The 26780-nt window shown below is 41.9% G+C and overlaps 1 protein-coding gene across 21 annotated transcripts in view; it reads right to left on the minus strand.

The window, feature by feature from the left end:
* Window positions 1-26780, minus strand: part of TENM2 (teneurin transmembrane protein 2) — a 1486671-nt gene that overhangs the window by 57445 nt on the left and 1402446 nt on the right. For 20 of the 21 annotated variants that reach the window (XM_053288965.1, XM_053288966.1, XM_053288972.1 and 17 more), the window contains 6 exons: window positions 23415-23534; window positions 20518-20779; window positions 15220-15487; window positions 11388-11531; window positions 6632-6881; window positions 4950-4970 (listed from right to left, as the gene is read on the minus strand). In XM_053288965.1, the coding sequence (XP_053144940.1) occupies window positions 4950-4970; window positions 6632-6881; window positions 11388-11531; window positions 15220-15487; window positions 20518-20779; window positions 23415-23534 (1065 nt within the window). The remainder of the gene's footprint in view (window positions 1-4949; window positions 4971-6631; window positions 6882-11387; window positions 11532-15219; window positions 15488-20517; window positions 20780-23414; window positions 23535-26780) is intronic. The other variant, XM_053288969.1, reaches the window with a different exon arrangement.

Consider the following 26780-nt stretch of genomic DNA (forward strand, 5'->3'; position numbering starts at 1 on the left):
GTGATGGGTTTCTTCTCGTATTGTGGATATTTCTGCTGATTAGTCAGATTGAGAGTGAGTTGATGATCTGGTGGAAGGTGCTCACTGAGATCCAGAAGGTTTGGAGAACCTGGAGTTTGTTGAAGAAGAAAAGCTTATAGACTTTGCAGTATTCCAGAGTTTCTGGATGCACTCCACAATCTCATCTGTTTTGGTTCTGAATAAAGCCTGACCATCAAATGGGAGGTCTTCAATATATATTCTTGCCTCTGGGCAAGAAGAACAGAGCCTGAAGAACAGACACACACGTGCCTCCTTAGATCCACAGAACTGGGCAACGTCTTGGCAGTGCAGTCTGTTGAATGTCTAGAAGTGTACAGTAGTTGTTTATTCAACTTGAAACTGAGGTCAGCCTCCTTTTCCCCTGGTGCCAGGGAGTCCAGATGTTGGAACAATTTCTCCCATAGCAAATGCTTGGTAATTTTCAATTTTCAATTGCAAGGAAATGTAGAGTAAAGGCATATGCCAATGGAGTTTAATTTTCAGTCCTCTCTGCCTATTGGTGCAGACAGAGCACTATTCCTGGATCTTGTCTGTGCTCTCCCACAACAATGCAATTTGGAGTTGGTTCTTTATGGGAAAAGGGCAATTATCCTTTATAGAAATTTTCAATCTTTTTTTATGTTGATATAACTGATGGTGGTTTGTCCCAACAACAACTGCGGGTAATATCCAGTAATGTAGGGTCCATTGGTAAAGTCTTAGATGCCTGTGAATCACCTTCAAATAAATTACAAAAATGAGATTATAAGTAGCTTTGGGTGGTTTTTCCAGTTGAAGACTTAAAGAAGTTGCCATTTGGGATTACTTGCTCTGTGAAGGAACGGAGATCTCGAGATGGCTATGGTGGCTTTGAGTCTTCTACCCAATCCATTAGGGTAGAGCCTGGTGTTTCTGGATTATCCAACACCCCCCTTGTCTCCGAGTCAGACTCTGAGGACTGGAGGATTTGATCTGGTGGCACTGGAAGGAAGTCTTCTAGGTTTCCAGGAGTAGGGATTTGTGTTGGTTTGGTCTGAACCAGTGGTACTGACATAGTAACAGGTGATGATAGGATCTTGTCTTGTGGCTGCACAGACTTGTTTTGAGCTGATCCTTTAGCAGGCTTACTTGATGTGCTAGTGGTCTGCAATAATCTGGGAGGTTTTGGTTGGTCTTGCATTCTAGCCCGAGCAGGGGATCTATAACTTCTATAGTACTTGCAGTATCTCCTGGGAGGCAATCTGGATTGTGGGTACTGAGGAGAGCGGGACCTAAAATAGTATCTGTTGGAAAAAATTATTGTAATGGTCTCTATGGTGACAATATCGGGAGCAGTGTCCCTTGTCTGTATATCGCCAACACCAGTCATCATAATATGAGTCCCAGTCAGCTGGACCATATCTATAATCAAAGTAATATGTATATCTGTCTGATGAGTATGACAGTGGAGAGGGAGATTCCTTAGAGTGTCAGTCTCTACAACGATCCTGATTGTTGTTGGAAATTGAGAGTAATCCTTTGGTACTGAGGAGTTGGTAGCTGCAGAGTCACAATTGAAATAAACATCAAAAATCTGATGTGAGTCAACGTGTACCTGTGACTCCTTTGGTATCGAGGGGGCTGGTTCCAGGGGAATGCAATGCTTGGTTTTCTGTGAAGAGAAAAGAGGTATGGAGGTGGTGATGCATTCAGCTTGCCTCTCACATCAAGTTCAGCCCCAACCCTGATCTCGGTAAGCTGTACTGGCTTTAGTGGAACCATCTTTTCCTTCTTCTTCGGGATTATGTCCTTTGAGAGATATCTCTTTTCTTCTTCTTTGGTTTTGTGGTTATTTGAGATGGAGCCTGGGATTATGTCAGAATTGTCCACTTACTGGCATCATTCGCCATTCCCAAAGGAGCCAAAACTACTTGTCCTGATAAGAACAAAACTGATGAAACAGTCAAAGTCAATGCCACTGATCAGATCGCGTTCCTTAGCCATGTAGCTTGCAGAGTCCATAGTGCTCGGTGACAACAGTACTTTTCCCCACAAAATATTTCTGAGTCCCTATTGCATGTGGCTTGATGAGTAAATGTTAGGCAATATAATTTTTTTGGCAATATGTCCTTCTCGAAACTCAGAAGACAAAGTTGGTAACCATCTGATGAGGGATATTTTGCTCTGCAGTTAATGCAGCGTTTGAATGTGGTCGTACCAGCCATAAACACTTTCTCACTCTCAACAGATTCCCATCCCCTTGTGGGGGGGGGGATTGGTAAAGGGTAGAGGCAGGGGTACAGCAGAAAATCAAAATTCAAAATGTGAGAGTAAGAAAGGTAAAATACAAGCTGATGGATAGAGGTGATAATAAAAAAGGGGTCGAATAAACAGGAAAACAAAACCTTAAACAAAATATTTGAAGCACTCTGACCAGCCTCAGGTGTTCTCTCGGTAGACAACAAAAAAATGAGGAGGAGAGGGTTAAGCATGTGAACCTCAGAAAGGAGAGGGGGACGAGCTTCCGCCAAAAAAGGAGGTAAAGAAACTTTGAAAGTTCCTGATCAGACCTTCATGCAGGCGCGAAGCCCAGTTGTGTGAAGAACAGAGACTGCTTTCATCTATCCCAAGTGCTCTTGCTATTGGATTAAGGGAAATGTGAATTTCCTAATTATTTATCACCCTTTCTGTGAATTCTTGCAGGCCCCCAACTTATTTCCTGTTAATGACAGTGTGCGCAACTAAGGGGACCAACTAAGTTGCTACAGCCTTGGCCTATTTGTCTTACATAAGGTAGCTAGCTTTTAAAATAGGACAGGTACAGGGCTGGCCCAAGGCTTGGGGTGCTCCAGGCAAAGCCCGCCCGGGCACCTCTAACCTGCCCAGGCACCCCACCACGCCTGTTGCCTGGGCACCCACCACCACCCGTTGTCCGGGCATCCTCCTGGCCACAGCAGGCGGGAGGGCGAGCAATGGGGAGCTACTCATTGCTTGCCTGCCTGTCAGTGGCCACAGGGAGGGGGACGGAGGCCGGTAACCCTGGGTCTCACATGATCCAGGCTGTTGCCACCCTTGCCGGCTTTGCTCCATAAGCACTGCAGGCACTTAGTCAGCGTTAATAGGAATGCCAGTCCTGGACAGGTAACATTGCAGGTTAGAACTGTCCCACCTGCTAAGCACAGAATGCAGCTAAGAATCTGTTGGGTGAGGGTCCAATCACTGGGTTATTTGTACATTCTTCTACCTGATTATGAAACAGGGGGAAAAATTACCTGCTAGGAGTTTTTGGAATCCAGAAATTAGAATCAATTAAACAATAACTACAGCTTTTCAGCATTCGAGACCACAGAAGCAAATTTGTAATATCTGCAGCATTTTAAACAATAAGTTCAATCATACACTTGTGTATTGTCTTCTTTTGGGTGAAGTACTTTGCTTTTAAGGTTTATGCTCAGAACAGTCTTTGTTCAGACAGATTCCATTGCCAGGAAACAGTCAAGAAAACTCCCACTAGTATTTTTACTGTGGCTCCCACTATTCTATGGCCCCCACTAGTATTCTTACATACTTTGTGTAATTATCATGGACCAGACTTCCTTCTACAAATACAAATGTGTTCCTCTTATACTGCTGGCAAGAATTATGTACTGATTATGGATATCCTTAGTCTATGGCACATAGTGGTTGCCAGTTTATATCTGGTACAAGCAGTTAGGTGATTAGAGTATAAATGGAATGAATGCACAACAACATTTACTCAGGTCAAAGAGCGTACTTAAAAAGCAAGGCCAAAAGTGAGGGAAAAGGCATGAAGTAGCCTCTAGACACTAGGTATTTTATGTGTGGATATTAATGGAGCACCGAGTTTCCCTAACATACCCATTACACCTTCCTGCTAGATGAATCCCATCAAACTCATTCGGAACTCTTATCATTTGTTTCACTAGCTTTGTGTCACAGTTGCTAACTTGTAAAATCATGAAAATGAGCATCATGAATTGTGTTCGTCATGAACAACGGTGAGAAAGAAAGGACAATTATATTCAGCACACACAGTAGGAGACTTACTATATCTCAGGGATCAATTTTGATTCACTGGGCCAATATATTTGAGCTCAGTCAAACTGGATCTATGCAATAATATCTTTGTTCCTTTTATGTTATATTTTATTCCATCAGATATGAAAATGGTTGATTCTTTAGCAAAAAGTGCTTCCCAAATTAACTTTTGACTATGGGCAACTCCAGAAGTTACCAGAAATGTCAGCAAGCAAATGCATGAGTGTTTCCTCCTTTTGCTTTTTGTGCTTCTACTGTCATGCCTAAAGGGGAAACATGTGTAGGACAGATGAAAAAGCTCTACACACATCCAAAGAGCAAAGCAGAGGAACTGATCAGTAAAGGACTGAACCCTTTCACAAAACATTTTCAACTCTGCTCAAAATAATGAATGAAATTGATGGTTGGATAGAATCTGTCCAACAGATCAACCAATTAATAACATTGTATTAAAAGGGGGAGGGGAACTGAATCCAGCAAAAAAATATTAATGAGTTGGAAATGAGTGTTTGACCCATTTCCAGTTCATTAGTGCCTCTCTGAACCCTCTCCAGCATTTACAAAAGCCCCTGCTGTAGTTTGCCTCAACCATTTAGACCAATTAAAGACTGCAGGGAGAAGTGCTCATATAAAAGTTAGCTTGGGGTTCATTATACTTGCATTCTATTAAACATTCCTAATTGCTGTCAGAACTTATTTGGCTGCCTTTCTACTTCATTGTATAATTGCTAATGCTGATCATATTCGTAACACACAATTAGCACATAAATGTTGCTATATATGATACATTTAAAAACAGAACATTACACCAGAAGCACAACACAAAAAGCAAACACAATGGACAAACAAAACCATATCAAATGATAAGAGGATTGCAGTCTTGGTCTTACCTATGTTTAAATTCTTTATTGCTTTACAGATAGAAAGAAAGAAAAAATAAGAAAGAACAGTTAGCTGAAGAACAGACCACAAAGAAAACATCACATTTCCCCCCTTTCTTATTCTACAAGAGGACATGGGAAAGGAAACCTCTTTTCAGCTCTAGCCTTAGGTTAATTTAGGGATGAAGCACAACAGAAGGTGTTGCAGTCACAAGATAGTTCCCTGCTGCAATAGCCCCTGAAGGCATTTTTTGTAAGAAACTTTCTGGATCACTGGAAAATGTCATGTGTAAAAATGTCCATCTTTTATTCTGACAGTGAAAGGAGTTGGCAGCTGTCTGTCAGCAGGCTTGGTGAAGTGTAGGCCTGACAAAAGTGAAATGTGCTAATATCCTTTCCAGTCAAACAATTGAACCAAGAGGCTGTCCCCCCACCCCCCCGCCACCTTGAGCCCATCTCTATCCTGCAACTGGCTTTCCTCTTCAGTCCCTAGAGTTGTCACTTAAAGCAGGCTGTGCTGTCAGTATGGCCATTCATCTCGCACGTCTTCCAACTGATCGGAAGGGCTGTTTCACAGCAGAGCAAAGAGACTCTCTGCTTCGTAAAGCTACACTGCATTGATCAAGGCTTATCTCAGCTACGCGAGATGAGATTTAATACAAAAAGCAGAGTGCTTTGTACTGTTTGTTTTTGCCTGGAGTGCAGAACTTGTCCCTCGTTTCCGCATACCTGTCAGCATTTGAAAATCAAATGGAGGTGGATTTAGGTTCCACCCTGATTTGGGCATAAAGAATTGAACGCAGACTCAGCAAACTTGGCTTCAAGTTCTAACCATTATATGGGATCATGATGTGGTGCTGGACAAGCCTGCCCGCCCCCCTCTCTCGTTTCCTCCATGCAGACAAATCTGATCTATCGTGAAGCCTCATTTCTGCCATGTGCACTAGTGACCTGTCTTGCAGGGCTTTTGTGAATGCAGAAACTTTATTTATTTATTGTTCCCTCCAGTATTGTCTACTTTGATAGGCCCAGCTCTCCAGAGTTTCAGAGGGAAGTAGCTCTTCCTACTTCATTGCTACTGCTATTTGGCTACTTCCTGAGAAACTCTGCAACTGGAGAAAGTAAAGATCTCCAGGATACAGGCAGCAAAGCATCTTGCAAATTAAAACACCAAACAAAAATAAACTAATCACTCACATTACAAACCGTCACATCCTAACAGAGTCACAGTAATGTTAGTTGCTTTCTTCATTTTTATCTTCCTTTTTCATGCTCTTGCTTCTTTTCTTTCCCATTCCTCTCTTCAACTTTTCTTTCTCTAGTCTCTTCTTCCCTTCTCTTTATCTCCATTCTATTTCTTTGTCCTCTTCATTCCCCCCCCCCCCCGTAGCCTGCTTCTTCCTTTTCTTTGCCCCACTCTTCCTACTGCCTCTCTCTTTTACCCCATGTCTTTCTTCCCTCCCTTTCACGGTATTGCTTAGTTTTCAAGTATACCACCACACCAATCAATAAGAAAGCACTAGGAAAAGAAACAACTGTGTAGACCCTGACCCAACAGTTCTTCTTCATTTAAACCTGTCCTGTTCCCATACTAAACTGTATCTAAAGTTTACCAAGGCTGACATGATAACAATATAGGAAATTATACTATCAGAAGTCATTTGTAACCATGTGAATAGCAGTGAAATTACCGTAATTCCAAAATGCTGGTGACATTCCTAGAGGGAAAGATGCGCCGGATGTAATTAAAATCCCCAACGAAGAGGCTTCCGTCAATTCCCACTGCAAGTGCCACAGGGGCCAGTAGTTTGTTTCCTTCTGCAAGCCCATTGCAGCTTGGACAGGAGATACTCCTTCGACGACCATTACCCATTATGCTAGTGATCACAGCTGGCTGTTGAGTTAGAAACTGATTCTCTCCACTGCCTTTATGCAGAATACCTAACAATGAAGCGAAATGCAAGCGGTCATAAATAATAATGAATAATAATGAATAACAGCACTGCTTGAGCTATATTGCCATAGCTGCGTGACCATATTGTACCCAAAGCAGGGGTTGACCTCTTTTTCAGTGCTGGCCTAAACCACACTATTTTATGCCCTGTTACCAGGCAGCCTCTCTCCCACCAGCTGTTTTGGAAAACTCTGTCTTCCAGGAGAAGCCAGGGGAGCCACACATGGACTGGCACTTGGTGCCACTTGCCAGGATTTCATGCAAATCCTGAACCTGTGCAAAAGCTACCTAGCAAAAAGTGACACTTGATTTCCAGGCATTTTGAATAAAGGCAGAGTCCTGACACAACAAAAGAGTCTTTAAAGCACTCTGGGAATGCAATCAAGTCCATGTCCAAAATCAGTTATGAAGATTCTGCATAACAGTCCTCCTTTGTTCTGCACTTCCTCCGACTACCAGACCCGCACACTCTCTCCAGTTCCTGTACCTAGAAATTTTTCTTTTGGCCTTCCTGCAGTTTAATGTTTTCCCGCCATTAAGACTTTACATCACAGCAAACCCTATAAAAGGTCACACAACATCTGTGTGTAACTTCTGTGAGGTTTCTGTGAGATTCTGTGTGTCTTTTGTGACTGTTTACATGAGAGCCTGGAAGTAAGCACAGCCCTCTACTCCCCAGGAGTCTACCCAGCCAAGCACTCAATGTGCGCCCTAACCTTTCCTGAGTGAAATCACAGGACCACTGAATCCTAAGTTGGAACCATGGAGTTCAGAAGTGCACTAGCTGAAATCACTCTCCTTGAGCAATCCTTGTGTGGGCTTCTTGTGGGGAGACCTCTACTGGACTGCCCTGGAGTCCACACTCCTGGAATCCAGATGTTCAAATCACTTTCTGTGTGGGCTTACCACAGGACTAGCCCCATGCCTGCCTGACTGAAAGCTTCTAGACCTGAGTGAAACCCTAGAGCCCTTGAACCTGACCCTTTTCCTGGATGGGCTTGCTGTGAGCAAACTATTGCACCTGACTGACTGGGAAACCAGTGCTCTCCTTTACTAGGTGTGAGCATGCAGTGCGCATGGACATTGACAGAACCTCCGGAGAGGAGAGCTGGTCTTGTGGTAGCAAGCATGACATGTCCCCATAGCTAAGCAGGGTCTGCCCTGGTTGCATCTGAATGGGAGACTTGATGAGTGAGCACTGCAAGATATTCCCCTCAGGATGAAGCCGCTCTGAGAAGAGCAGAAGGTTTCAAGTTCCCTCCCTGGCATCTCCAAGGTAGGGCTGAGAGAGATTCCTGCCTGCAAGCTTGGAGAAGCCGCTGCCAGTCTGTGAAGACAATACTGAGCTAGATAGACCAATGGTCTGACTGTATCTTCTCTAGTAGAAGCCCTCCCTTTTGGCACCATGCATGAATCATCAGATGTGGACAGGTATTCAACTGTTCTTAATTCACACTCTTTCAGCTATCCCTTTTTCATTTCTCTGCCTCTTCCCCTTCTGTCCACATTCCAATGCCTGCTAGGCACTAGACTATTAGAGTTTCCTCTCTTTTACTCCCCCTCCCTCTTTATCTAGCACAAATACTTTTGTATTTATTTATAATTTATTTATTTACTAGCTTGTATTTATTTACTACTTGTATTTATTTATAATTTATTTATTTACTAGCTGACCCCGCACAGAGCATCTGTGCACTCTTTGGGGTTGGTGGTTACCTGTCCCCCCCCCTCTGCCCAGTCTTCTCTCCTCCCCACCGCCACTTCTGCCCCTGCACTTTCTCTCCCCCCTTCTGGGCTTTGCCTCCACAGCCGGGCCGGACCCGCCACCACCTCTGGCCTCTGCGGCTGGGCCCATGGCAGCGACCAATCCTCCTGGGTGCGCCTCAGCCAATCAGGCACATCTGCCGCCCAGCCAATCAGCTGGGCACTGGGACGCACATTCCAAGGCACACCCAGGAGAATTATATATATATAGATCATATTTTTATACCGCCAGATATATACAACACCAGGTGGTGTACAAAATTTAAAATAATATTTAAAAATCAGCACAGATTAAAATACACAAAACAAAACAATAGCATAAAAGAGAAATTTAAAAAGTAACACAAAAGAATTATTTTAAAAAATATTAAAATTAATTCTAATTAAAAGCCTGTGAGAACAGGTGAGTCTTGAGGGTCTTCCTGAAAACAAACAGAGAAGGAGATGCTCTTATTTCAGCAGGGAGCATATTCCAAAGCCCCGGGGCAGCCAAGAGAAAGCCTGGTCCTGGGTTGCCACAAGCATACACCGCCACCACAAGCATACACCGCCACAACAAGCTGGTGGCAACCATAACTGGAACTCTCCAGAAGATCGTAACTGGTGGCAGCGTTCATGACAAAGGAGGCGCTCCCTTAAATACCCTGGACCCAAGCTATTAAGGGCTTTATAGGTAATAACCAGCACTTTGTATTTCACCTGGAAACACATCAGGAGGCAGCACAGCTCCCTTAAAACCAGTGATATGTGGTCCCATCGAGTTGTCCCAGAGACCAATCTGGCAGCTGCATTCTGTACCAATTGTAGTTTCTACACTATGTACAAAGGCAGCTCCACACAGAGTGCATTACAGTAGTCAAGCCTGGAGGTTACCAGCATAGGTACCACTGTTTTAAGGTCATTTACCTCCAGAAATTGACATAGCTGTCATATCAGTCAAAGATGATAAAAAGCACTCCTGGCCACTGCCTCAAGCTGAGAAACCAGGGAGGGCTTTGTCCAGAAGCACTCCCAAGCTATGTACCTGAACTTTCAGGGGGAGTCTAACGCCATCCAGAACAGGCAACTTGGGTAGCGTCCCCCCACAGTCAGTACCTCCGTCTTATTTGGATTCAACTTCAGTTTGTTATCTCTTATCTAGCTCATTGCCGCCTCTAAGCAAGCATTTAGAGAAGATATGCCATTTCCTGATGAGGTCGACATGGAGAAAAAGATCTGGATGTTGTCAGCATATTGACAACACCCTGCACCAAACCTCCTTATGATCTCTCCCAGCAGTTTTATATATATGCTAAAAAGCATTGGAGACAGTATGAAGACTTGTGGAGCTCCACACTTTAGTTCTCGCTTTGCAGAGTAGCAGTCTCCAAGCAACACCTTCTAGAATCTACCAGAGAGGTAGGACCACTGTATAACAGGGCTACCCAATCCGACCTCTCTCAGGCAGTTCAGAAGGATACAATGGTTGATGGTATCACAAGACTCAGAGAGATCCAAAAGGATCAGCAGTCACACTCCTCTGTCGTTAATAGCCACAGTTGGAGATCATCCATCAGGCCGACCATGGCAGTCTCAACCTCATAGCCCACACGGAAGCCAGTTTGAAATGGGTCTAGATAATCTGCATCATCCAAAACTGCCAGGAGCTGAGAGCCACCACCCACTCAATCACTTTGCCCAACCACGGAAGATTGGAAAAAGGTCTGTAATTAGTTAACTATGAGGGATCCAATGCAGATTTCTTCAAAAGTGGTCTAATAATAGCCTCCTTAAGACAAGGAGACATCCTGTCCCCCCTCAGAGAAGCATTTATAATATTTACCAGACCCTCTCTGATAATATGATTACCAGATGAGATAAATCAAGTTGGGCAAGGGTCAAGAGAACAGGTTGTAGGATGCACAGTCTGAAGCAGTTTGTCCACTTCCTCAGGAGTCACAAACTGAAAATGATCCAATCTAATCCTTTAAGAGGAGTTGCTGGACACCTCCACGGTAGACTCTGCAGTAACTGTGGAATCCAGCTCAGCCCGAATCTGAGATTTTATCCGCAAAAAAGTCATTTAAAACATCACAGCAAGTGACTAATGCAGGCCAATGGCACACACAGAACTACATATATTTCAAAATCTCTCAGTGGCATGTTAAAAGTCAATACGCACAGTACCTGACATCATGACTAATGAAGTGTGAGCACTATATGAGAAGTGCTGGTATTGAATGCAGCACCAGCATCCGCACGGGGGTCGAATTTTGACAACCTGCCCTGTTTTTTGTGTTTTAATAGTTTTTAACTTTTAAATTTTAATTGCTGAAATGTTTTAATCTTTTTATTGGTTGTTTTTATTCTCTTGTAAACCGCCCAGATAACTTGCGTTTTGGGCGGTATAAAAATATGTTAAATAAATAAAATAAATAAAATAAATCTTAGAAGTGTTCTGTGCACCCTGAAAATATCATCCTAAGGTCTTGTAGACCTCAGAGAATATTTTCAGGTGGCACAGAGGGCTTCTGAGGGAAGGGGAGGTAGTCAACATTTGCCCTTCCCATGCGAGCACTGGTGTTACATTATTCTGGATAACGATTCCAAAGCTTTATGCTTATGATTGGCCTGAAAATATCCATCTCTGTATGTGGCACCAGTCAAACACTGCTTAATTTTCTGGAGGCAATTGTGAGAATAGGCGATGCATCTAAATTTTAAGCACAGATGAAAATCAGTTAACTTACCACTTTTTATGTTAAGCACATGATGCTTATCCAAAGACCAGCCCCCTAGATTTGAGGGGTCAAGTTCAAATCCTTGCAATAGGGCAGTCCTTTTCTCCCATAATATCAGACTTGGACAGGTTTCATATTCAAATCCCACAGACACTGAAAAAAACATTAATCATCACTAGATGTGAATGATTTGTTATCCACCAAAAAGTACTTTTCATAAGATGTTATCTTTTATTCTGCAATATTAAATGCAGATATTTTACTTAATTTGATCCTGAAAGTTGATTTACTTAACTCAGGAGTACTGCAGGCCCTTATAGTTGGAAGGAAGGAAGGAAGGGTAAGAGAAAGAGAAAGAGAAAGAGAGAGAGAAAGAGAGAGAGAGAGAGGGAGGAACAATTTAATGATGGCAACATCATTGCAATGGTAATAGGCTGAATTCTATTTTTAATTAGTTACTGTTTTCAGCATTTCGATCACACACACACACACACACACACACACACACACACACACACACACACACCACTCTAAGTATTTTATTTATATGATCATTAAAAAACTATAGAGAACAGTGCAGTGCCAATATATTAAAGCATGCACTGAGTCTATGTTAACAAGATACCTGCCGAATAAAAGATGCTGTCATGTGGAACATAGGAAGCTGCCTTCTACCATTGGTCCATCTAGCTCAGTATTGTCTGCACAGACTGGCAGTGACTTCTCCAAGGATACAGGCAGGAGTCCCTCTGCCCTATCCTGGAGATTCCAGGGAGGCAACTTGGAACCTTCTGCGTGCAAGGATGCAGGTACTTTTCCTAGAACAGCCCATCCTCTAAGGGCAATATCTTACAGTGCTCACATGTAGACTTCCATTCAAATGCAAACCAGGGCAGACCCTGCTTAGCTGAGGGAACAATTCATGCTTCCTTCCTCAAGACCAGCTCTCCGCAAGACCATTATCCAGAATGTGGATACTGTTAGAAGAATATGACATTGCAAGAAAACAGCTGAAAGGTCTCTTGATAAATTGACTTTGCACATGCTCCAATTGTAATATGAATCCACTTGTGATTTATTGAAATGCTTATAGATTCCAAAGAAGCCATCTTTGCAGGTGATGCAACCATGCAAATATCCTATGAGGTGTTGGCCTGTTTCTTTATATTAGGTAGATGCACTAATTTAAGGGTGTAGACATTCTTGTCAAGAGCACCCTAACTCTCCCATGTGCCTCATGATTTCAGTTGGAAAGAAATGGAGTCTGGCTGTTTTGGCAGAAGAGCGGGAGATCTAGATCACCCAAACCATGAAAAAAGTACATTTTTCACTTGCTGAGACTTAATGACGACAGTAATCAAGAGGCTTGGCTCAGTTAATTGAACTGAGCCACCTGAAAGAAATATTCAGTATCACAGGGCCCCAGTCTGCAGGATTCTTCCCTTCCCAAAAAAGTATGGTAGGTTTTCATGAGACTGGGTGCTAATGCTGTCTGAGTGTCCACATTGCATCCTATCTGTGGTACAGGGGGAGGGCCTTATGCTGCATTTTCTCCTTTGCTAAGCAGGGTCTACCCTGGTTTGCATTTGAATGGGAAACTACAGGAGCACTGTAAGATGTTCCCCTTAGGGGATGGGAATGCTTCAGAAAAAAACCCTGGAGCTTTTTCACACTGTGCTTCCAGCTCTTGGTGTATCTGAGGAGCGAAGCCACTTTGAAAAGGATTCGCAACATTAGGGAAGCAGCCCCTCCAAAATGGTTTTTTGGGGGGGATCTTTTTGGTATGTTCCCACAGCTTGCTCCTGGGTTTCCCTTGTAGCCAATTGTTTCCTAGAGGAGGTGGGATGCCATGTGTCCCTTTCCCCCAACATGTGTGGTGTGCTTTACAGCAGGTTTTTTAAAAAAACAAACCAATTTTTTAAAAAACCAGTGAAAACCTTAAGCAAGCAGAAGAGCAGCTTTGCTTATTTAGAGGAACAGCCCATGTGTGTCTGTCTCATTGGACCTCTTATGCAGTTGTACGCCTAACACATATTTCCCAAAGAATGTCACCTTTTTTGTGTTGCAAAACCTTTTGCTTATTGTGGAGAAAGGACTGTGTACTGCTTCCCCCTTTTCTACGTGTGCAGTAATGAGTGTTGGTGAATTAAGTGCAAGCAGACTAATATTGTTCGAAAAACGTTCACTCGAGCATACACATTGCTGCCTGAAAACTGGTTATTCCACTCTTTGCAGCTAGGTTAGAAGGCAAGGCAGCTTCCTATTTGCATTTCAAAAGCTGGACCTCCTCTTATCATGTTAATGTGAGCCCTCTACAACATCAGTGCCTTGCAGGCAGCCACGCTCCAGTTTATCCAGAAAACTCACTAAAATACAGGATTTCAAAAACCCGGACATAAACTGGGATGAGTTTAAATTTGGAAGGGAAAGACTGAATTCTGTGTGAAGTGCACATCAGGCCAACGTGCAAACACACATACTTTCACACATATAGTGTGAAAAAGCTCCTACATGCTTACATGGAGAAAGTTCCAAGTTCCCTCCCTGGCAGCTCCAAGATAGGGCTGAGAGAGATTCCTGCCTGCAACCTTGGAGAAGCCGCTGGCAGTCTGAGTAGACAATACTGAGCTAGATGGACCAATGGTCTGACTCAGTAGAAGGCCAGCTTCCAATGTTCACCTTGTTGCAGCCCTGCCCCTGGTTGAATGAAGGACCTAGTTCTTAGTAGTGCTTGGTTAGCTTAAAAACCTCCTTTTCTTATTTTAGCTATTTGTAATAGCTAAATAGAGACATTTGTATCTATGTCTCTGAGGGCTGAACCTGTGGCATCATGTGAGGCTGCCTAAGTGGCTTGCTACCATGGTGAACACAATAAGGCCAGTTGACTGAAAACAGGTTCTCAAAAGAAAGAAGGTAAGACCAAGTTCTATAAGAAAACTGATCACAATGTGTATTTCAGTTCTTGAAGTGGCACTATACCTGGCACATTCTCCAGGTTGGCTGTCTATAGATCAGTCACAATGTGCAGCTCGGGCTACTGACTTGTTCTATCCAACTGTTAATGATAATTCTTCCTCCTGTAGAAATTTCTGGCTGACATGTACTATATAGGTTACATTTTGGGGAAACACTGTGCCCTGGGGTCCCCCAAAATGTTCCAGGCAGAAATTCATCAGGGACATCTCTAAGAAGTGATTGAGGAAGCTGCACCTGTTGAATTTCTGCCTGGATATATCCCTCCTCAGTCCAATATCCAGCTGAAAGACCAAGGCAAAGTGTGGCTGCATGGAACCTCATTTGCAACGCCAGCACAATACAGAAATTGTACAAAGTCTTTACAGGCTATATGGTGTAGAAGATGCACCTCTTAATTCTGAATTTCCAAGCTTTTTGGAGCACAAGTGAAAATGTGAAGCCTTCTTAACTCTCATCTTAAACTGAAGGTTTTTGGATGACTGAATAGGATTATACATTCAAAGTAGATTTTTCAAAAGGACCACCTGAAAGTCCTTCCTCTTGCACAAGGTGTTCCAGAATTGACAGCATAAGGCTCTTGGGATGAAAGGAGGAGAGAGACATGCGGGTGTGAGCTGGTAGTAGAGGACCTGTTCCTGTGTCCCAGTGTTAACATTAATGTAAATGAATACCAAATCCTAGGGATTACCAAAGAGCTGGAAAAGGTTGTTCCTCAAATTAGTGGTATTTGCTATGAAATGTTTGAAGTCCCCTATAGATAATTTCTAATGTTAATACTGGTTGCAGAATTTTATTTTACTGTAGACCAGTTGTTAGCACGGCAGTTAACACTTAAAAGTGGCACAGTTTGAATTTGATGACATACCTACAGCATCTGAGAGCCCATAAACTTTCTGACCATAGGCATCAGTTTTGTCCCAAATGAATGTATATGCCAAGTTGGGGGATGCTTGGAATGACTTTTGAAAAAGATGTCCTTCCACTGCTACCATCAGATGAACTTTAATTAAGTTCAGAGGCACAAGAGACTGTGTCATGGTGATCTTAAGCAGAGATTTGTACCCAGCAGTACGGGAACTCAGATAGCAGAGTTTTATGTTGGAGCCTGGGACTTCAATTTCTTCATGAAGAACCTGAGAGAGAACACAGACAACACATTAAATGTGCACCTTACAGGAGGGATTTTTTTGTTTGTTTGTTTAGCTCATCATGGGTCTTATTTACGGATTAATGACATTTTGCTGCTGAGAAGTTTTAGCCTGGCCTTCCTGCAGAGGCACAATTTAGGTTATGATTTCTGGATTAATAATCTTTTGGTCACTGTTAGACTTTCTTTTAAGAACCACATGGTTAGCACAAGTGTAAATAAAAACACCAGGTTTTATTGCTAGTTACATGCAAGAGGGCCACAAGAGGCTGTAATTATATGAACCTGCAACTTCCACTGACAATCAGCATAAAGCAACAGGGATGCCCAAACAGAAAAACCAGCAGAACAGCAATGCAAATGATTAAAGAACCTTTTCTCATTTATATCTCTTTGCCCAGAGGGATAAAAACCCGTTTGCTTTTCCTTGCATGCGTAAAGGTTTTGTAAGCGGAGGACCAGAATAGATGTCTTAATGACAGACTTATTTAAACCGAGATGTGTAGAGAGCACATATAAAGTAGGAGAGAGGGGAAGCAGATTTTTAGATCAAAGGAACAGGCTGGGGAGGGGAGCTGAAATCTTACCAGGCCCACTACTGATGTCCTCATAGTCTCCTCCCAAAAATGCTATTCTCTCTACAACCGTGTGCTGTCCAAAATGGACTCCACTCCTCCTTTCCAAATGCTTAGGGCCCAAGCACTGAAACACACAGGCCTGCTGCCATTACATCACTGCTCTGGCCACCACTGTGCTACCTCACCTGGTATAAGATTGAGATGTTCAGCACAAAACATCCACCTGTATTAGAGAGGTCTGCCCCTTTACTCAGGGCTATTTCTGATAATTTCTAACAGATGCAAGTAGAGGACCAGGTCCACATTACTGGAAATGCATGAATTTGACAGAGAAGAAACAAGTCTGAAACATGGAATTTGTGGAACGGCTTCAAGAGTTCCATGAAACACATGTGTAAACCTCACACCTATCTTTACTCATGTGAACAAGACTTGCGGCTCTGGAAAATTTGCACCCAATTCTGCATAAAAATATAAAATCACAGATGGCCATAAAGAATATCTGCATGGGTTTATATTAAATTTTCAGAAGACTTCTGTTTTAGACAAGACTTAAGGTGCTTACAGTTTACAATCATGCTCCAAAAAGCATGGCAGTTGCAAGTTAAGGTGGTTACCTTAACTTTTGTGCCACAGAGAGCAGTAAGGAGCTTGTATAGCCTTATATATTATGCTGGCTTTACACATTTGACTCTACTATTACTGTTTGGTCTTTCAGCTCAACGTTGGGCTGAGGAGAGATGTGTCCAGGCAAAAATGTATCATATGCAGCTTCCTCAATCATTTGCTAGTGACACAGCTGATGAATTTCTACCTGATAAAAGGCACAGTGTTTCACCAGAATGCAACCTACTATAGTAAATGTCCTGGAATAGATTCAATAGGCCCTCAATAACTTGCTACAGATGCAACAGATGGAGTTCTGCCTGATGCATAGTGACACTGTGGACAGCATGTATGTGCTGTGAAGGCAATGTGCCGACAATCCCATGCAGCAGATCTGCATTCTCACACCAGCCAAGGACCAGCCCTCACATAATAGCCTGTACTGGATCTAGAGGCACTAGCCGCTCTGGAAAGTTGTACAGGTTGACATCAATTGCTTGCACCACAGCCCAGAGGACAAAGGGAATAGTAATTTTTACAGCTGCTTAAAGAATTAACACCGTCTCTACTCCATTCGTAATGAAAACCTACTTCATATATTCATCTCCCCAGAAAGAAAATAGATTATCAATTCAAAATATATAAATTAGGTTCAGAGGACTAGTTTGAGGTGTATTGTAGAGAGCTATCAATGCCAACATGCATTAGCAACCTTTAAGAAGGAATTATAGGTACCTTTTCCACATTGGAATTAGGCTGCTAAGTTTATGTTGCTTTAGTAAAGTTGTGGCATGTTTAATCACACTTATTGGTGCATGTGTCTTTCCTTCCCTGCAGGCTATAAAGCAACAGACTGCATTTAAAATGCTGTCAATACAGTATACTGTCAAAGGGCCCAGCCTTTGAACATACACAAATTGCATTTCTCTTCATTAGACTCTATGGGAATAATGCAGAATGAGGCTACCACTCACTGGTGTCTGTAAGCACGGAAAGAAAGATCCAAAGTACTACATTATAAAAGTTGTTATTGCAAAAGGTCAGGAACACAGCCTCTGAGCATATACAGAGTATATTGTTTTTCTTCAAACCATAGCTTCCCACTTAATCAGTACTATTGCTTGGTACTGTCTATAAATTAGGAGCAGAGTGGTTCTTGGCATTGTTTTCAAACACACACACCTCTGTGGGATGCTCTAGAATTTCAGAGTTATACGAGCACAGCATGTGTGCTGGGTGGAGGATGATGATATCAAAATGTGATTATCCTCCTCTTTTTGAAACAAGGATTGTCCCCACCCCCATTCATTTAATTAATTAATTAATTTAAAGGATCTTTCTGTTATGCCCCTTCATTTTTTATAGGGGTTGATCCATTACCACCACTGGTTTTACAAGGTTTTTCCATTTCCCCCTATGTTTTTATAGGGATCTTTCCATTACCTCCCCTTATTAAGAGCAAGATTCTCTCTGGAGTAAACATGCAAAGGACAGTACTATTAGGCAGCTCCTGAGACACATAAGAGGTTAAGCAAGCTAGCAATCTCTGCTATTGAATGAGGGTCACCGCTAGATACAGCACAGCTTACTATGGTGGCTCAGCTGGTCCACACAAAGGTAAGACAGGCTCAGCTACCTTTACTGAGCTTAGAGATTGCTACTGGGAAGAATCAATCAACATGTGATGTTATGTGCACCTGAAGCTCTTATAATGGGGACTTATAATGTACCCTGTTATAGCGGCTAATAACTCGAGAAATACTCCACAAACCTTTTTCAAAACAACAAAATCAAGTATTCTTCTATTGACATGAATAATTTTAAAATGATAAATTTTAAAGGACAATTAAAAATAAGGAGGCCCCAGTGCCGAATATAAGTCACTTACACGTGAAAAGCAGCTTCTTAGGGTTGAACACCTGCCAGAACCCCAGATTTGGACATTTGGGTGCATCAGAGTTGACATGGTCCAATGGAAGTAGCTGACCTGAAAGTTTTACACACAGGGCTTTTAAAGCCCTTTAGCTCGCATCTCCTCTGGAATGGAGGGTGTGCATTCATATATTGGGTAGATTTACCCTGAAGTCCCTGGGAGCTATTGGGGAGTACGTCACACACAGTTTGGGTTTTTCATTGCGCATCAGAGTGCAGCCCAATTTATATCTGGGGTCAAAAAATCCACTTTTTGCTTTGGATTTTTGGGATAACTTTGCATTCGCAGAAAAGCCTTGCAGAAAACTCATGGTAAGGCCTGCTGTGTGGACAACTCCCTGGTGATCTGAGAGCTGATTGGCCCAAAGAGGCAAACAAAGAAGACCCAGAGGTATAACTACTTCTGCCCTACGGAAAAAGCTTAGAACAGGGGAACTCCATCATCTTCTCCTTCTCTCTTTCTTTCCCCTCCCCTCTTCTTTTAAGAATTGTACCTGATTGGTTGGGAAAAGTTTAGTTTGCTTGCCTAGCCTCTCTGTCTGTCTGCTTTTTTGCAATTTTTCAGTAAAAGTAACAAAAGAGAATTTCTGGTGTGATCTTTTTCTCTTCTCATACATCAACTGAATAAAAGAACCTATATAGGGGATGAGTTGGCACAATTAGAGATAACTAATCCCTGGGATTTAGGGCTGAACTGATCAGGTAGCAAGACCCTGTTGGCGCCCCTTTTGGCACCTAAAGCTGGCCAAATTCCTCCATGCGTGGATCCTCTAGACCAGGGATTCTCAACGTTGGGTCCCCAGATGTTATTGGACTTCATCTCCCATAATCCCCAGCTAAAGGCCACTGGGCCTGGGGATTATGGGAGTTGAAGTCCAATAACATCTGGGGACCCAACTCTGAGAATCCCTGCTCTAGACTGAGATTTCCAGTAACACGCGGTTCTTCTGGGTTCAGAGCTGATTCCTTAGGGTTGGATTTTCAGTGCTGGAGCCAGAGAATAAGGGGATAGTGGTTACTTAGCTACCCCTATAGAGAGCAATTCCATGGATCAATACTTCTAAGGTAGATGGCATTCAAGCAATTTGGTAGAAGTCAGATAGCGCATTGCTGCCATCTAGTGATGCTTGAGGAAACGAAAGCCGCAGTTACCCAGATTAAAAAAAACCTGATGCTATCAAAACTGAAATTTGTCAGCCGCTGGGGACACCTCAAATTTGCCAGTTGCCCTGAGTCCATAACACTGGGATAGGAAATGATCTTCTCATTCATTTTAATGCATAAACTACTTTGAAAACTTTGTTTCTGAAAGTGGTATGTACATATTATAAATAATAATACAATACTAATATTTTTGTTAGTTTTTCTTTATCAAGTCTAAATAATGAATAGGAAAATGGAAGTTTCCTACTAAGGGTCAAATTAGATGATACATTAAAGATGTTGTCGTATCTCTGGTATTTGTTTTTATTTTAGAAATAACTGCCGCCTTGAGGAAGGGGATAATGATTATTCATCTTTAATGTGTCATCTAGTTTGACCCTCACAGTTAGTTGATTCACACTTCAGTGCAACAATGTTTGCTGCTAACCCACTGATTTCTGCAAAGAACAAATAAAATAAAGGTGGGAGGTATGTTTCCAAACACTCTGGTGCCAGGTAGCCATGAACAGTTCTGGCTCTGTTATGTGCCTGCCATTTATCCCCGAGTGTTCGGAGGTGTGCATCTCCTCTTCATACTGATTATTCCCCACAGGTAACACTAGTACAAACCTGGCAAACATGCCGGTTATCATAAGGTGTAAATTGGCCTTATATGGAGGACTTCAATTGGGCATTAGTTCGCAAAAGAGAGTAGTCATGTTTTTGTGACATTCTTTCTTTTGAATATCCTTGATACCTGGGTCTCTGGAACAATGGGGTTTTGACCAGGGGCATCACTGAAGAATGTGGAAAGTGGTGATGAAATTATAACAGGATCTGGCCGGACAAAACCACTTAAATCACAGCTGGGAATAGAATTCTCTTCAGTCTTCATTGCCAGCGTGTCCATGGCATAGAAGCTGTTCCACGGCAGCCACACTGTCCTCTCTTGGCTCATGAATGGAGCTCGCTCAAAGTGTAGAGTCAGAGATGCGCCTCCATTTGCAATCAAGTCAAACCTAGACGAATTTGGAATTCACATCATGAAGGATTCAAGCAAGATAACAGGCAATGAAATATGAGGATTTTTTATGAGAATGAGCCACACCTGTTGGAGGCTACTGTATATTTTATGTCACTCTAAGGCTATATTTGAATCAGAAAAAATCCGCAAGTTGGTTGCACATCAAATGAACCATCAACCCACATAATTTGTACAATGTACGTGAGTTGCGCAACCCTTCTGTGTAACACATATTCAAAAGGGTGAAATTGCTGGCGTGACTGTAGTTTTGTATCTGTACTGTGCCAGAAGCATTATCAGCACTGGTTGCCTTGTGTCTCATTGTGCTACTTTCCAAAGCTACATTACACTGTGGGGTGGCATGTGGACAGAGTCACAAATGCAGATATAAATGTATATATTGAATGCAAACCCTGAAGCCATGTCTCTACTACTTGGCATCCCTTTTCTTTTCAGGAATAATGGAAATTGTAGTGAGGGGTCTCCATTAAACAAATCTCAGCACCCTCACAAACATGAAATTCTGAGAGTTCCTTGGGGAAAACCATGAAAGTAAAGCAATTTAAAAAAAAAATGATTTAAATTGGTAGTACAGCCATAGTCTTAAAAAGGTACAAAGGATGACATCTACAAAATAGCACCCAATTCAGTGTTAACTAGAGCCTTTGTGATTTAAGTCTAGCAGTGACAGAACTATCCTTTCATTAGACTGCTTGTGGCAGATGGCAGAGAAAGAGCAATGATGGGAAATTAGCATGACTGCGCTCAGTGCTGGATCTCTTTCAGGAATGAAGATAATGTTTTCCCCCAGGATTTTAAAGAATTTATCTTCTGGATAAAAACCTAATACATTTATGGTTTTGAAATTGGGAGGTAAGCATTCCTGGGGAGGGGTGGACATTTGCTGTGGAAGGTATGAATTCCCCTTCAAACTCCCCCACCGTTGCTATAAATTGGATGAAGAAAAAGTAGCAATTCATCTCCTCTCCAGCCAATGGCCAACAACCTGATTAGTGATGCATGTGTGCCTCTAAAAAAGAGTTAGCCTCTGGGCCCCCAAAGCAAAAGCGCTCTTGTGCAAGAGCACAATTTTTGCTGCACATCCCTTGATCCAGGGTGACACCAGAAACACATCCTTGAGAGTCATCAGGGTCCGGGATGTATTTCCATGAGTGAAAGAACACTTCCAGAGCAGATGAAATCAGCCACACTTGCACAACAGCACCTGTGCTTCAGACGTTCAGGGGCACATGTGTTTTTGTTAGACGTACGCACGCACCATTAGTAAGGATGTCACTCAGTGAATCTGGGAGGGAGTGTGCTCCTTCCCCTGTGTAGACAGCCTGTTCTAAGGATAAATAGATGCAAAATTCTAGTTCCCTTGATTTCCTTTTTTACGAGTCTTAAAAGAATCGGCAACATTATGGGATACTGATCCTTTCTTTCATGTCCTAATCTCATGCTCCTAGAGTCTGAGTTGAAAAATCAGCCCTAAAAGGATGTCTTTATTTCTTTCTAAATATACATAAGAAAGCCCAAATACTTGTATTCTCAACTCAAGGAGGCTTGTTATTACAAACATTGGAAACTTGAACTGTGAGCATGGAGCTGCTGTGAATAGCCCTTGAAAAACAATGTTAATAAATTCATGAAATATGGCAAAACATTGAATGGTGGCAGAGTTTCAACATGGAGCTGCTATAAATAGTCTTTAAAAACAATGCAAATGCTTTGCTGAAATAAGGCAAAGCACTGAGCGGCAGTTTGCTTTAGGCAAATTAAGGAATGTGAAGTAAAGGCATGGATGGAACAATGCACCAAACCAAAGAACTGCCTCATTATTGCTACTGCAGTATTGTCCTACATAAAACCTTGAAATTGGAGTACTCCAGTGGTGCAACAGAAACCTGAATCTTGCCCCCAGCCATGGCACTATTTCTGATCAGTTATTCCAATTCAAACTACTTTTATGGACGATGCCTTTACACACAGTGCTGCAAATAGTTACTATGCATTCATTCACAGGCATTCTATTTTACTGCCATATCCAATAAATTAGGTAAAGCATGACACATTGTATTTTTGTTTAGGCTGAACTTGTGTGCATTTAAAATCAGATGATAAATAGGGAAAAGGGACACACTTCTTCACACAGCAGGGAATTGTCTAAGTATATTCAATTACACTCTTTTGATTATGCTCTACCCTCAAGAAACTCTAAAGATAGTGGATTAGAGGGCAGATGGGAACTTTTAAGAAAACACACTGCTTTATAATGACATTTTTTTCTCCAGACAAGTGTTCGCTTGCCTTGCATTTCAAAATTGAATATTTCTGGTCTCAGCTGGATATTGCTGTAGCCCACAAATGTTTTTAGATATACAGTACAATTTCTGTGAAAAGAAGCCCAACTGCTAACACATTATTATCAGAAGTCGGCCCTTTCATATTTACTTTCAGTTAGTATTCAAAATGCCATATGAAAAATTACTTTTGTACTTCCTTGATAGCTCCTTGGCCCAGTAGGAATTCCATGCATGATACCACATGGTTTCACTAGATAGCACCATCTGTTAATCTGCACAAATATGACATACTAAATAGGTCCTGAATGAAGTGAATAGACTTACGTGCCATCCTGGCGAGTGATGGTATAGCCGTACTTTGGATACTTGACAAATGACACGTTGACTCCAACAAGTGGAGTTCCATCTGTAGTCACCACTTGGCCTCTAATAAGAGACACAAGACTAGGAAAGAAATGCAATTAAAATGTCAGCTCTCTAAAACAGTGCTTTGGGGACACTGATAGCTACACTAGGAATACATTTCTTTTTTATGTATTTATGTATTTCTTTGATTTATATACCGCCACTCCAAAAATGGCTCAGGGCTGTTTACAAGAATTTAAGATTCTAGATTTGTTTACTCTTGTATAAATGCACATTTGCTCTTGAGTTAGAGTCCAGCAAGCTTCTTGTCAAAAGCTACATAAACTAAGCAACACAACATAATGTCTGCAATCAAAATCTCTGCAGAGTTTCTGAGCATGCACAATTCTACACAAGCAGAGGATGCTTCTGTTTTCTTGAAACAGACTACAAATGGACAGAAATATATGTAATATTATATATAAACAGTCCACACTGATTACTGAGCTATTCATATGGGGTTGATAACATTTCCAGGCAGGAAATAACAGTATCTTCAATTTTTGGAAAAACCAAAGCCCTTTTCATAGATTAATTTTGGTACAAACGAACGTGTGGAGAAGAGAAATTTTATCTATCTATCTATCTATCTATTGCACATACATACCACCTTATATAAAATATTTGGGCAATTTGGGCAAATTAAAACAATTACAATCTTAAATAATCTAAAAAATTAAAATATCCACCACTAGAACTTTAAAACAATAAAAATTAAAAGCCTACTTTTAATGTAATCTCCTTTATTTTTGTTGTTATTTATTTATTTATTTAGCACATTTTTATACCTCCCTAACCCTGTTACACAGGGAGCATTCATTTGGGACAGCAGACACCCATGCTGCATTGCAAACTGCAGAATCCTCAACATATTCACTCAGAAGTATGTTTAAGTAAATGTGCTTAGGGAAGTAACCAGAGTCATAATGCTCAGTTCTCCAACTTCAATGGTTTTCAAAGAGTTATGAAGTTTATAATTGATCATATTTAGGTGAACATAGGAAGCTGCCTTATACTAAGTCAGGCCATTGGTCCATCAAGCTCAGTACTGTCTACACCAGGGCTGCTCAACTCCGGCCCTCCTGCAGACGTTGGCCTATAACTGCCATAATCCCTGGCTATTGGCCACTGTGTCTGGGGATTATGGGAGTTGCAGTCCAAAAACAGCTGGGGGGCCCAAGTTGAGCAGGCCTGGTACACAGACTAGCCTGGTACACAGGCCTGGTACACAGACTAAGATTTAAGACAGGATTCTTTCCCCAACCCTGCCTGGAGATGCCAGTGTTAGAATCGGGAACTTTTGCGTGCAAAGCATGTGCTCTTACACTGAGCTACAGTCCCATTTCATTTTAGTTCTGAAGTAAGTGCCTAAAAGTATTAAATTTTAAAAGGATGAATAAAAATCGACCAAATTTTACATGCATGAATCCCTCGCCTTTAGTTTTACAATCTAAAATTGACTGACACAATGGAAAGGATAAGAGAATTACCAGGATGAAGGAGAGTTATTTCTTACAACTTAATTGTTCCAGAAATATAATTAAATGTTGCATAGACACAATACCAACGATCAGTACAAGCTACACTTATTTTCTCACACAATCATGTAGAAATAGCTTAGTTTTATCCAGGTAGTATATGGACAAATGGCAAACATTGATTTGATTACAACTACTTTCCCCCCCTGCCACCATAGTCACAGGAATTACTATGACTGTCTCTATGAAGTATCTCGTTCACACTGTTTCTCCATGTAGCATGTACCTACATACACAAAAGTGTTCAGCAAATATATGTGTGCACTGGCCCTTAGTCTCTGCAATGTTTTCCTCAATTAATATTTGCCACTAGACATATAATATACTAAAGCTCTTCTCACCAATCCATGAGAAGAGCTCCGAGGTGGTTTGCGGGGAAGGAGGGTTTAACTTCTCTTTCCCGCAGATGATCCCCTTCAAGTCCCTGGGTGGGTGGATTGCCCGTCCAGATGAGCAGCAGCTCCCACGGCAGCTCCCGGGTTCAGGGTGCCGAGATGTGCCACCATGTGTCGCCCCGCACCCCGGAGCCCAAATAATGCACCATGTGAGTGTGCAGTGCATTACTGGGATCCCACCCCCCCAGATATAAATATCTTAAGGTGCACTGCTGCAGTTCTAGTGTGTCTTCAGCTACTCATGTAAAAACTAGTCTTTATAAAAGCAATACTTCTGAATATGGGGTATTCTTAAAACCAGTGGTGGCACCCGAAAAATAATAATGCAGTTAGTGCAGTGAAATGAGCTACTAGTAAAATCCGAGATGGTCCCAGGGCTGGGTCAATATTCTCTTTAGGCAGATCTTGGCCTATGGAAAGGGCCTTAGGTTCAAAAACTCTTAGCAATCAAAACATTTTCTTTCAGTGAAAGAAGGCATAGATATAGATCATGAGTTGAGACCTAACCACATATTCAGACTCCTGATGGTTAAAAGATTAGTGAACCACAAGAGAAAATACTGTAATGGCTACACTGAGAAAGCTTAAATATGTTCTAGATAATCAGGAAGGGAAGAGTGCCTATCTGAGGAAAAATCAGGAAAAGAGCCCATAACTCACTGTCCAGTCATCCTGAAATAAATTGCAAAGGAGGAACTATTGATATGGTCATGAACATTAATATCTCAAAGACTAGCACCTGACATTCACTGCCTATTTTAACGACTTCTAATAAAGGAGAAATTGCCTTAATAACTAGTCCAGATTTGGGAGATCAAGGCAGCAATCCTAAATACTTACTAAAAATTAAGTGCCATTGAATTCAGTGGCCGACATGATGCACAGTGTTACAAAGTCATAATGCTGAGCCCCAGGGCTGCTGCAGACTCCTAAGGCAGACTCCTAACGCTGTTAAGAATGGGCAGTAGCACAAGCAGTGCTTCCACCGTTTTCCCCATTGTTGCAAATTGGGGGGGGGGACTGTGTAAGTGCTGCTTGAGCTACAGCCCATTCTAAACAATGTTGGGGTTGCCTTAGGAGTATGCTGCTTCCCCAGGGCACCAAGTTACAGCTCTGTAAATGCTGTGCATCATGCCAGCCACTGGGACTTACTTACAAGTAAGCATGCATAGGACTGGGCTGCATTTTCAGTTTTGATTAAATCAAACATTACGTTTCCCACATTCAACAATCATATCTACTTAAACACATATTTTCTATAGATTTCCATAAATTGGCTTTCAAACAGTGGTCAAGATCTAAAGGACTTCAGTTTGTGATAGGGCTGAATTGTTTAGTTAATTACTCAGTTA

Source organism: Hemicordylus capensis, chromosome 2 (assembly GCF_027244095.1).
Source record: "Hemicordylus capensis ecotype Gifberg chromosome 2, rHemCap1.1.pri, whole genome shotgun sequence".
NCBI classification, from domain to species: domain Eukaryota; kingdom Metazoa; phylum Chordata; class Lepidosauria; order Squamata; family Cordylidae; genus Hemicordylus; species Hemicordylus capensis.